General features: G+C 47.2%; 4 protein-coding genes across 4 annotated transcripts; 1 reads left to right on the forward strand and 3 right to left on the reverse strand.

The window, feature by feature from the left end:
* Window positions 1-647: 647 nt before the first annotated feature.
* BDW43DRAFT_310297 (uncharacterized protein) lies at window positions 648-1,000 on the reverse strand (the record flags this gene model as incomplete). Its single annotated transcript, XM_032046898.1, has 3 exons — window positions 648-719; window positions 780-797; window positions 860-1,000. The coding sequence occupies 3 exons, from the start codon at window positions 998-1,000 to the stop codon at window positions 648-650; spliced, it is 231 nt and encodes a 76-aa protein (XP_031901107.1).
* Window positions 1,001-1,698: 698 nt separating this feature from the next.
* BDW43DRAFT_273711 (MOSC domain-containing protein) lies at window positions 1,699-2,779 on the reverse strand. The gene has a single exon (XM_032041652.1). The coding sequence runs from the start codon at window positions 2,732-2,734 to the stop codon at window positions 2,018-2,020; it is 717 nt and encodes a 238-aa protein (XP_031901108.1). The 5' UTR covers window positions 2,735-2,779; the 3' UTR covers window positions 1,699-2,017.
* A 2,589-nt stretch (window positions 2,780-5,368) lies between these two features.
* BDW43DRAFT_318885 (uncharacterized protein) lies at window positions 5,369-6,395 on the reverse strand (the record flags this gene model as incomplete). The annotated part of the gene is made up of 2 exons (XM_032048778.1): window positions 5,369-5,872; window positions 6,026-6,395. The coding sequence occupies 2 exons, from the start codon at window positions 6,393-6,395 to the stop codon at window positions 5,574-5,576; spliced, it is 669 nt and encodes a 222-aa protein (XP_031901109.1). The 3' UTR covers window positions 5,369-5,573.
* Window positions 6,396-11,018: 4,623 nt separating this feature from the next.
* On the forward strand, window positions 11,019-12,582 carry BDW43DRAFT_318887 (major facilitator superfamily domain-containing protein; the record flags this gene model as incomplete). Its single annotated transcript, XM_032048779.1, has 2 exons — window positions 11,019-11,629; window positions 11,700-12,582. 2 exons carry the CDS (start codon window positions 11,019-11,021, stop codon window positions 12,580-12,582), a joined length of 1,494 nt encoding a protein of 497 aa, XP_031901110.1.
* Window positions 12,583-12,795: the final 213 nt, after the last annotated feature.

Below are 12,795 nucleotides of genomic sequence, written 5' to 3' on the forward strand. Positions count from 1 at the left end.
GGCTGGATTTGCTTTCTAAAGCTCACTTCCGGTGGCTTGGATTGCAAAGCTGGATGTCTCACAGAGCAAAAGTGCTATGCTGATGAAGAAGAACACGGTGATAGTCACGAGGAGGGAGCTTATCCTTGCGGTCCAGAACAAAGCCGGGATTAGTCAAGTATACAGTTGACATCGATCACAGATGATGGAGTGCCTCCTACGCCCCGTCTTGAGGACCTGTATCTTTTTTTTGGGTTGATACTTGTCTTTATATCAAGGATCTGGTTAAATCTACGTTGAATAGATGCATAAAGAGGACTTAGGGGATGGTTGTTCGGTTTGATTATGAATGTCTCTATTGTCCGCAATCCTATTATAGTAGGAACACTCATTTCTTATTCAGCACACATTTAGCCAATATTTTCCTCGACCACTCGCTTCGTGAGGTGGTGAGTAAGGAATGTATAATTTCTTAATCAATCCATGAGAAGGGCTTACAGGGTACTGCGAGACCCAAAAAGACCATGCTATATCTTGATTTAGACGGAGACCATTACAACTACCTAAGTCTCAACTTTCTCCCTAATAGCCGTGAACCCTTAACCCTAGACTATCACAGTTGTCGCCAGGCTTCAATCACACCAGCGAGATTGAAATAATCTATTAACCTAAGCCTCCCAATAGAAATCATACTGTTCGTCCATATCCGAGTGTGTATCCTTGCAGCAGGTCCAGCAGTGCTACCGTCTCTTGTTAGCATATTTACCGCGGGCAGGTTTTCGAAGGAATTTAGGTCTTACCCCAAACTTCTTGTCATGCTATTTTTCTAGTATTAGCATCTATTAAAGGACCAAATGGAATGGAGACTTTATCCGCTTACCCATCCGTGAGGACAGTGGGGCTTTTGTGGAAAGCACGCTTTCCAGCAGATATGGGTAGAGTGCACTTCTTCATAAGGAATTGCGGCACTTGCCCCGGAAAGGAGAGTGGCAGTTGCAACGAGAATTGTGGAGAACTTCATTGTGAAGGGACGTTACCACGTGGCTGGGATGAGTTTTTAACTAGGAAGAAGGAAGAAATCTGGTTTAATGCAGTTAAGAATGGCGCGATTGACCTGAAAGATGGTGCAATCTGATCGAAAAGAGCGTTCTATTTATGCTTATTTTTCGTGCTTACGGACTGCATTCTGTTCACCATGACGTCTTTTATAGATGATGACATTATAAGGTGCCTAAAGGACCATGATCGGACTGCTACGTAATACACTCTGAGACATAGTTCGTTGTCGAAGTTAACGATGCATTGGGTAACAGAGCCATTTAAAGTTATGTATAATGTAACCCTGCTAGCTGTGTTTTTTGGGTCAAGCCAGTAAACAAGCAGCCTCCAGGTTGTATGAAACCTGTCATATGATAAGTCTTGCCAGGAGTAAGCAGTCTCCGAATGTCTAGACCATTGTAGCGAGACAATAGCCTCATAATATTGCAAGAAATCTTGACTAGTGGCTAAACTCAGTCTAGCAATTGGCCGAAAACGTCGTCCTTGCCAATATAAACACCTAAATGTATGACGTCAGTGCGTGATATGGAACCATTGCCAGTATATTCTCCAATTCTGGGGATAGAAACCCATTATAAAATTGGATGAAGGTTGAATAGTACTCTTTCTGAGAAGATTCGAAACATCATCGGAGTGTTTTTGAATAATACATGCGATGGGGTTGCATTAGCGGCTGCTCGGCATGCGGGATCCCGGCTATGTGGAATTCTTATCAAGGAGATAATCTTCTTTTATATTTATTTGTTCTCTTGGATAGTCGCTTGTAGGAAACATTTTGAAAAACTTCAGATATGCCACAGTATGCACATTGATTGATAATGAGTAGCATATAATCGAGTTTGATATCTTTGTAGAAAACGATGATGCCATCAGCCGCGCAAACGCAAACACAAACAGATCAGACGGAACCAGCATAGTAAGTAAGTTATCCTCTCCCAAGCACAAGTCTACGCCACAGTAAAACATCATCAAAGAACAGTCACACAGCTTCCAACGCAACAAATCGCTCAGGCTCAAAAACAACAGCCCTCATCCCAGGCTTGATAATCCCCCCTTGCTTCACCGTAGCCATAACCCCCGCCAATCGCCCAACAATCCGACGATTCCCATCCCGGACCAAGAACCGCTCCTTTAATCCAGCCTGAAACTTATCAATTTGAGGACACGGATTCCGAAGCCCGGTAACAACAAGAACTGCTTCATCCTCACCGCCCGAGTTATCGTCCACAAAATGCAGCTCGGTCCCAACTCCCAGTCCTAACAAATCGATTCCCTCTGTAGTTATATTTTGGCCCAGAGCACCGGGTGCCATCAGCCGGTTCTTCATGTCAGATGACATCGTAGAACTGACCTGAGTCAGTATTTCTGTCGGGATGAGGTGTACTTGTCGGAGGTTTGCTGGGGGCGGTTTTATATGTAGGCGAGAGCGGTGCTGGACGGTTGTGCCCGCGTGGCAGTCGCCTTCGATGCCATACCCGGAGATGAGATTGATGGAGGAGACGGCGTTTTTGGAGAAGTTGTGGGATGATGAGGTCGTTACTGATAACACCCGGGGTTGGGTTGGGCACTGTTTGAGTATTACCATTGTGGTTTTCCTGATCGAGAGGGATGAATTCTTATTATCGTTCCTTGGGAATTGTCTGGAAGAGAAGAGGGGCATAGAGTGGATGTGATGATAAGGTAGTATGGGCCACATGACTCATGCCCTTAAGGGCTCGGAATCAGGCAGCGTCCTCGTATCGAATCAGAGCGAGAAATCATATCGAAGTCATTATAGATCCGAGGGATAAGTGCTTTTATTAAGCGGGAGCTGCAGGGGTTTTGGCGAATCAGCGGAATAGATAAATAAGCAAGTGGCTGAATCGGTAGCTCCCGCTCGCATGCCCAAAGGTACTGATTCGGACGATACGGTGTGATGCCCGGGATATACAGAAGCTACAGTTTCTGATAGTGGTGTTGAGAGTACCCATACGGACTGGCCTTCCTAGCATGCGTTGGGGGCTCGTATTACATCTCTGTAGTTGCTCCCGGGGGCTGAATTGACCACAGCCTTCCAATCGAGAGGGTTGAATTGAAGCTTCGATCTAACCAGGTGGCGGCCTTACGGCGGACAACGTGAGAGCGAGATTTCTAGCCGTGCTACCCATGTTGCTGGCTTTATAGCCACCTATAATTTGGTTTATCTGATATACGATCGCAGACATTTGGAGTCCTGCAACAGGTGAGCATACGAGATAAGATACTTCCGGGACAAAGGAACGGATCTACCTGCCTCCCTTTTGGTTGGTGTTATTACCATGTGGACCAACAAGGTCCCAGCATGCATGGATGTTGACAAGCGTCGTTCCTCCCCAAGCGGCACGCAGCTGGTACTCTGGGACTATCTGCAGGAAGAGAACGACGATATTATTTGTGCCCGCAAACCCAAAATGAAAAGAGCCAAAGGTCAATAGTACGGTAGTAATAAAAAACAAGTACGTACTTACCAGCTCACATAGTATATCCCGTATGCTCAACAAACTTGAGTGCAATCTATTTGTGGCTCTGATCGCACCCATGAAGAGCTACATGCTATTTGCAAGGTCATGGACCCTTACTTGCATGCTCCAGGGATATACATATATCCCGTGCTATCCATTCCAGGGGCATCATAGGAGCCACCTCGATCGAATGAAACAATTCCCCCCGAGAGTTGGCCAGAATTGCGAGGCCTAGATTACTGTGCATCTATTGCAAAACTACACCCACACTATTATACCTATAGATGTTCCCTAAGTTGGTGCATTACGCTTGGACCCGATGGCTGAATCTGCCGTTCTGGTTTCCATGTTGATTTTGCGATGTAACAGATTGGTCACAGGGGGTCAATTTCGACTCCACTCCAGGCTTTCGTGTTTTCTGTTGCTTTGGGAATGGGTCATGTTGTACATGCATTTATAGAAGGACTGGTCGCGAGCACAGTCAAAGGGGCCTCCGGCAAAGACCCCAAAACCGGCTTTGAAGGGTGTCGGAAACGCAACACCAAGCTGAGCTGCACCGCCATATACCCACCGCTGGAGAGTCCCGATACAGATACTGAGTTGGGATCAACATTGTACGCTGCAATGGCGGGCAATCTAACGTGTTAGCCGCAAGAGCGACAAAAGTCGAAGCGAGTCATGATGACAATGATTCTTTCTCAAGAACCAAGGACCACTATCAAAGTGAGACTGCCGTTGGTTCCTTTGTCGTCGGAGCTAAAACGACACTAGGTACTCCACAATATAGAATAAAAAAGGGATTGTGATACCTCCATCAGCTCGAATTGGCACTGTATCAGCTAGACCCGAAAGGTCGAACTGTTGGAAGTATACACTGTTGCCAGAGCTTGCCCGTTTCTCGCCGCATGGTGGCGAAGAGAAGTTGCACGATAACCAAGTATGTTCTCAATCCTTGGTCTTCTCTATGACGCCGCTGATTGGTTACCTGTATCATTGCGCGATTGAAATTGCCCAGACACCACAATAAGACCAAGTTCTACAAATGGGAACAAGCATCTATTGCCATTGTTGCTTTTCTGCCTGCTAGATTACAAGTGCCCGCTCGAAGTCTGCAGCCACGGTATCTCCACCTGATGTGCGACGAAAACAGCATCTCAGTATTTGAGACTAGATTAGTGTTATTAGACTATAAATATTGCGAGACGACTACGCTAGAATCCAATAGCAGGCCTCGGAGGTGTCGACGGTGATGATATTGGTGAAGATCAAATGAGAGGATTTGTATCCGACCGGGGAATATCACCAATCGACCATGCACGCTAAGGTCATCGTAGCAGCGCCGCCAAAGCAATGAAAATATAGCACATAAAACCCAAGCACCTCTTGAGCCCCGCCGAGCTCCGCCCACGCGATGTCCACTAGCTTAGCCAACTCTCGAGACATTGCCGATTCCGACAAGGCTCTCACGCCGACATCGTATGATATAGTATTAGCACGACAGACAGAAGCACACTGTCGTTAGGGACAGGACAAGCATGATCCACTCGTATCATTGACATAAGAGTAAAGAGGAGTAGGGAGTCCGAGCACACAGCAGAATTAATGAAAAAAAAAAAAAAACCAGTCTTCAGGCATGCCGATGCTTTCACTAGGATGTTCATGGCTGACATGGTGTTCTTAGCCCACTGGTGGTCGAAGGCGCTGATTCGCGTTCATCACTCCACGCAAGTTAGGGTTTATCCCAAAGAGATTGGGATTGTCGGTCGCGCAGTGGAGAAGAATGTCTCAGGGGCCAATAGTCGAACCTCGCCCCCACGCCCTCAGTTTGGCGAAGAAGGATCATCGAGAAATTTGTGAAATGAAGGACTGCTCCTTGCTGCCAAAAGTCCATTCAATCCCCATATTTCTTTATCGAGGAGAGGAGTTGATTCCCTGGACTGAAGGCTAGGCGCTTTTCTTTATGGGTATTAAGTAAATTACTGAAGACGCGGAGAGCTTCGTATCTGATCCTATACTCGTAGCGGCCATCTCAGCGATGACAGAAACCAAGTCAGTTTAGTACCTTTCTGACGGGAGCTCATGAAGTGGTTGATCTGTGCGGCTTTCCAGCTCATAGGGTATCTTTCGCGCTTCAAGTTCTGTGGGTGGTAACGGTGCTTCGTAGTAGCTGCTGGGGATCGGAGCGGCCCCTTCTCCAGAAGGCTGCTGAGATCGTTTTCTCCCACGGATGAAGAACCAAACCAGCGCAACGATCAACGCGGCTCCTACGACACCACCGACAACACCTCCTGCAATGGCCCCGGCGTGATCACCGGAAGAAGAGCTACTAGACGAATCGGATGCTGAAGTGGTTGCTACGGCGGGTATTGAGCTTGTTGATGTCGGGGATGTGGATTTCGTAGAAGCCGAGGCTGTTGCGGTGGATAATGGAGTAGAGGAGAAACCTGGAGATTTTGAGTTCTGTCAGAAGCCAAGCCCAGTCCACTTAACAAGAGGTCGTTACTGACTCTGAGTCTTTGTATTCAAGATTGTTTCCCCTCGCTCAGTAGGAGAACCGTCTGAGCAGCCAACGGCGTCCTGGGGGCTATCCGTCCAAAATCCTGTCTGTCCAGGCAAGCAGCAAAAGTAGCCAGTATGGTTAAACAGTATCCCAGTCTCATTGGCACAATGTGGTGTGGAGTGGAGCGGCGCAGTACAGTCCGACTCAGTTGGACAGCAGACATTGTTCAGAATTGATTCTGTAGCCCCGGGGCAAACCGAATCGCCCGGACAGCACGCATAGAAGCCGCCCCAGGTATGGCCACAGCTAGTCTCGCTGGAAAGACAGGTTCCATTCCTTCGAAGAGGGAACCCATACGGCGGATCGTATGAAACCATGTCGAGAGACCTAAGAATTAATATCGGTCTGCGCAAGGTACAGAGAGGCCGGAGATTGAAGATAGCAAGAGAGAACACGCGCTGTGAATAGAACAAAAAATGGTCTACAGGATCCTTTAATCATACGAAACCACGCCCCCAGTGCTACGGTGGCCGCTAAAATCTTAGCTTATGGGTGGATAACGAAAGCTCGGGTCTGAATCGATCTGATTCGTTTAGGTGGGTGTGTTTCGGGTGAAAGTTCATAACCGGTTCTGCACTACGCAGCATTCGAGACCAAAGCACTGCCGTTTGCTTGATTTCGGGTTAATCTTTCCTTAGTCTTAACCATTAGAAGAATAGTTTGATTGTATATGAGCACCTTTCCTGCTCCTTGACACGCAAGCCCCCTTTATGTATGCACTCTATGTTGTGTTGGAGCTCCCAGTCGATCAAAGATTTGTGTGGTTCATCCATAGCCTTCTAGGTTGCGATCAGTAGAATATCTATTCTTTAGACATCGGTCAACGTGGTTATAAACACACAGCACAACAAAAGTCTGAAGCGGCCTCGCCATAAGCTGTCATCTGTCCTATCATTTGCTCCAAACCATTTTACCTTTTTTACCCGTGATGGGATAAATATAGGTCGGCCTCTCTGAAGGAATGCAACGTGCTTAGGGTAAATGAGCGTTTTCTAGGAATTTCCCTAATTCGTCCAAATCGGCTTTAATGATGTTACATAAGCGGAACGGTCCTTAAATACGCATGGGCTGCGTTTTACCATCCGAACTTGAAAACGACATAAGAGACATAGTGTAAGACTTATTTGCTTGTGTAATACAGAGTAGCGCAGGGCTTTAATGTTTAATAAAAGCGTACAGAGGACCAGGGGTAGATCATCAGTGAATCAACAACAAGATATATGGACATGGGTCTAACGCTAATGCGTAGTTGTTTCTTATGGCCACCTTATTCAAACCACTTACCCTGCATTTCGTGGTTGGCTCCAGGTATCCAGAACCTGGCTATCCTGAATGACCTAGAAGTAAAAAGTTGTATATCAGGTGAGTCAACTATAGAAATCTAGCGATTGAAGAGGGAAAGTTATTTATTCGCAAGTCCGGTATATGTCCACCAATTGGGTCTGCCTTTACACAGATATCCTAACCGCCGCCTGAGCTATATAAGTAGTATCCGGTCGAGACGTTACAGGCGTTGCTGTACGGATGTTGTCATTAGCCGTTCACAATGCATATATTTAATATGGCTTGTAGGGACCCAGATGTTGAGTCGAATGGAAGCCTAAGTTCTCTATATTTGAGCTTAGTATGAATGTAAGAGGAAGCAAATGTAAGCATCGTAGTTGCAAGCTAATAAACAGTAGGTATGCACCAAGGTAGTGAGCTCCCGTCAACTGCCCGTAAAAATCCAAACACACTTCTGCATAGTCCTCATTTCTAAGGATGCATGAGATCCCAAACGACCTAAGTACGAAGAGCCTGTTTCGACAAAAGTATGACATGCCATTTTACCAAACCTAAAGAATTGGTTAACCGATTCAGTAGCCCCGGGGATGAATGACTTGACTCACATTGTAGCTCTCAAACTGCGTGGGAGTGTTCACGCATTTGGTGTCATCGGTGAGGTACACCGCCGACCAGCTGGAGCAATCGCCATTTTGCGAGACTAACATTTGACCCTCGGGCTTACCAGTTCTCATAACGGACTTGATGGGAACCATGTGTTTTATCTATTTGCATCCCCCGGTCTTGCCATCAATTTCATACGAGAAGATCATGTCGCCCTTGCAGCCTTCCTCCGCCCAGCCGTTCAAGGAATATCCAAGTGCAACAGGCGCAACAGATAGCAGGAAGGAGATAGTGGTACCCTGGCTCTATAAGGGCAATATTAATCTTTAGAATAATATGATTGTATTCTGTCTTAGGTATCTCTAGGCCACCTTCTTGCCTGAGTATTAACCTGCAGGCCTCCAGGGGGTCCACTTTCTAGGTTTTGGCTGAGGTGATAGTATTATCTAGATCTGGGTCTTAAGAGTCTTTTAATAGCGTTTTTTAGTGACCATCTCCCAGCCCTGTCTTCCAGGATTAGTGTTTATTAGGGCTATAATATCTGTGAATATGGCTTTAGGTCTGCTGGGTCTTGTAGTCTTAGGTGCGGCTCTGCTATATGGTTTATACGTGGAAAACATTGCCGGCTGGCTTTAGAGATCTCGGGGCTCTGGGGGCCCTGAGATAGTATTGCTTTGGGTGCTTTTTTGCACTGCCAATGGTATTAGAAATGCTAAGGAAGCTGCCTAAGTTACTTAGACTTGTTAAAACTGTTGAACCTTCTTCTCTAGAACCTTAATTCGGGCCTCATACTGTTGTTCACGGACGCGTTGCTGGGCTGTCTGGGCCTCTACTAGTTGGTTGATGTAGGCCTGTTGTGCCTCTCGTTCTAATTGGCGTTCCAACTCTTGATATCTTAGTATAGCTCCTAGCGCTTTATATTTGCTCATATAGTTCGCCTCTAAACTCTAGGCCTAGGCCTGATGGTCCCCGGTTTCTCTCCGCACGCTTCTGCCTGCTTCGGTTGCTGCAGGTGCTGGTCCTACTTGAGGCCCTGAGCAGAGTCCTGCTAGAATCACTGCTTTCTAGCAGCCTTGCTAGTGCTTCCAGGTCAAACAGTATCCCTAAGGTCCACTGGGGCCACTGGGACCACTGGTGGGCCGGTGCTGGGGATGGTGGTGGCATCTCCCTTAGGGGTAACCACCTCGACGCGCTCGGTAGGCCACCACCACGGGGGATTTGGGCCTCCATAGCGGTTCCTGCCGCCTTAGAGGGCCTTGGCTAGTTGATTGACGCGTGAAAATGACATGTTCTGATTGGGTGTTGGTTTTGATGTTCCGAGCGCCTCTATTTGCTTAGTGATAGATCCTGAAGCGTGGGATAATACACTATATCTGGAGAGTTGCGAGAGCTATCGCAATAGTAGAATTAAGTACGAATGTATTATTATTTATTAATAAGTCAGTATGTACTCGCTGTAGGATACTCCGGTATAGTTTGACCTTAACTTATTATATGTGTTTGTTAAGGATAAGAGCTGTTTCAAATTCATACTGAATGAGTTTACTATTCTAGTCGGTTCTGTTATGGAAGACTTTCATTGGAATGAAGACTGGTACGCCACCAAAAAAGATCCTAGGAGGATATTTCTAGTGGTTGAGCTGCTTTGCATTCAACCAACATAAATTAACGATATCCTTCGCAAATTGGCTGTGAATACTCTCCTAATTACCCTGATATAGACGTTAGAGCACGGCGAGCTCTAGCACAGTCAATGGTTGTTATGCATTCCCTCCAGACTACATCTCTGGATCCAATGAGCCTTAAATTTCAAGGAAATACAGCAGGGCTCTGAAAGTAGTGGTCTTTGGGAGTCTAGAGTGGCTAAACCTGTGATACTCAACGACAATTGACGCCAACGCCTCGAGCATCGATCAACCTGTTGTTCATTACGGCACCATAGCGTCTGGAAACCAGGTTATCAAGGATGCAGAGCAGAGGGACAAGCTGGCAAACCAGTATAATATTTGTTGCTTCGAGATGGAAGCAGCGGGTCTCGTGAATACCTTTCGTTCACGGGTATTTCAGGGTGTCTGTGACTATGCAGACTCGCACAAGAACAAAAGGTAGCAGAAATACGCGGTTGCTTCGGTTGCTGCTTTCGCCAAGTTTCTTTTGTCTCGCGTGAGAACACCTCAGGGCCTGGAAGTGGATTCCTCTTGAGGAATCAAAGGGAACAGGGTATCCCGTAGCGTTGATTTTTTGACGGGCCTCTCGAGTGAGGTACCTAAGTGCAATAGCTACGCTTCGAATTTTTCCAAGTCCCATTGCACCCCGCTGCATACGACCCCGGCGAAACCAGGTGATCCATTGGCGCTAGGTATGTTTTCTACCCTCCGTCCTGGTCGTAGCATCACTGATAAGGAGATATAGTGAGCAGAAGAAAGCAATGTATGCTATCCTTATGATGCTAGCTGACGTCACGTTGATACGTCCTAGAGAAAGTGACCAAGATCTGCAAAGTGGGCTGAACTACTGTTTAATAAGAGAGATCTTGGTATATTAGCCCCATGCTGAGAAGAACCACGATTCGCGGAACTTCTTTCCCCTTGGTGCGCGGCTCTGAACCCTATTTTGCACCTTACCCACGGGACACAAAGACAATGCCACTGTGCCTCCTTCACCCTAGATGGACCCAATAAGTCCTCCAGCGCTTTTTAAGCTGTCTCTCTGGGAATTATAAGTACAAATAGACATCCTAAGCTACCTTTCTCGGTCAGTGCTGGGTCGAAGAACAGGAAGATATGCCACTTTCGGAAAGACGTTTACAAGATAGGCCCCGACGAGGAAGACCGCAGATCGTCCAGAAGTGTCGTCACCGGGCCCACCGGCGTTCTTACACGCATTCTGGTCATCAAATTGCTACCTAGCTCACAAATGTACAAGAACGTTTATGTGGATTTTCAAGGAAGATTTTGCCATACTTAAATCCCATCAACCCATTGAATTTTCCATAATATGATTATTTAGTCAGCCTCCTCTAGGTCAAATATTCTAGGAATACTGGGCAAAACATGGCAGATGATCTAGAGAAGCAGGGGCATGATGGCATCGACCGACAAGTTGCTCGCAGCGGCCTTCGGCGAAGGGACTCCAAGATTATAGAATGGGACACCGAGCATGAGCTCTTCCCACGTAATTGGCCAGTCCAGCACAAGCTGTACAGCATGATGGTTCCTTTCTTCCTGGAATTCTACACGACTGTAATCAGCACAACTGGTGCCTCGGCTGCAGAAGAGACAATGCAGGAATACGGCCTGAGCAGGGTTGTCGCCTTAACTGGCTTTCAGTTCATGTATGGGATGGGACAGGCGTTGGGAGGGTTGATTATGCCCCCATTCTCCGAAACACATGGTCGACGAGTGGGTTACTTATTATCGGCGATCGTGTACAGCATATCCTCGTTGTTAGTTGGTGTGGTCCCTTCGCCGGTAGGTATGTTCGTTGGCCGTTTTCTCTCTGGATACGCGTCTGCTGTACCGTCAATTGTACTTGCCGGAAGTATTGAGGACTTGTATACTCACCGGACAAGACTTTGGCTTATCTGGTTGTGGAACTGCAGCACCACGATAGGCTTGTGTGTCGGGCCTATATATGGATCTTATATTGTCAGTAGTATAGGATGGTATGTTAGCACCCTCGTCAGCTGCCTAAGAAGATTGTGCACCGGTATGTGTACTGACCATGATGACTAGGCGATGGATCTATTACATCTCTGCTATGGCCACCGCAGTTGTGTTTTCTCTCCTCTTTGGCGTCCGCGAAACCCGACCGACTACACTTCTTTCACAGAAGTTCGACAGACTAAAGACCGAAGTTGGAGACTTAGACCTGGAGATTCGTAACCCGGATGGCGTGAACAGCAAGCGAGAGCTCTTGCAGGTAATACTCCTACGACCAGCACGTGTGGGCTTCACAGAGCCCATTATCATCCTCGTCGCAGTGATGAACGCGTCAGCCTGGGGCATGCTGTACCTTTTCACCGAATCATTCACCGTGGTTTTTTCCCAATTTGGCTGGAGCCAGAGAGCCACCTCTCTCCCCTTCCTAGCGCTACTACCTGGGGTCCTCCTCAGCGGCTGTATCCGCTTCTGGGACCACTACGTTATCAAGCAACAACAACAGAAAACTTCGAAGCCAGAGGATAAAATTGGTGGGTTTGCCATCGCGGCCCCCGCACTCGCTATGGGACTTTGGATCTTCGGCTGGACCGTCCCCCCATTGGTCCACACGCACTGGGTCGTCCCCATGTTCGGCCTCGTTCTTATCGGTTTTGCCGCGAATGAGTTCGCCTATACGCTAAGTGGCTATATTGCTGACTCTTATACCATTTATGCGTCATCGGGCTTAGCCGTGGTCGCCTGTCTGCGTGCCATTGCATCCGGTTGCATGCCTCTGTTTGCTTATCAGATGTATTCGGGGCTCGGGTCAAATATCGCTACCAGCATTATTGCTGTAATTGCGACGGTATACTGTGGGACGCCATTTGTTTTCTTGAAATATGGCCAGAGGCTACGGGAGCATAGTCAATTTGCGAGATTTAGCGCGGAGGTAAATGGACAACAGATGGCTGACTGAATGAAGGATGCATACTAGGATATTGGGATCTGCACTCGATTTCAAGTGGCAAGTTTGTCTAGCATTCCTTCAATCGTATGCATTGGTTATGTCTCATTGCATCTAGCTTTGTCCTCATCTAACTCTACCCTCAATTGAACACTACTACACTGGTCTTCCTAGGTTTAAGATCCTTGGACCTGGGAGACACAATATTCCAACGACATTTGCCGC

This window comes from Aspergillus alliaceus (assembly GCF_009176365.1).
Source record: "Aspergillus alliaceus strain CBS 536.65 unplaced genomic scaffold BDW43scaffold_17, whole genome shotgun sequence".
NCBI classification, from domain to species: domain Eukaryota; kingdom Fungi; phylum Ascomycota; class Eurotiomycetes; order Eurotiales; family Aspergillaceae; genus Aspergillus; species Aspergillus alliaceus.

Excerpts from the sequence above, each read along its gene's own strand:
- BDW43DRAFT_273711 (XM_032041652.1), bottom strand. The coding sequence starts at position 2,734 with ATGTGGCCCATACTACCTTATCATCACATCCACTCTATGCCCCTCTTC.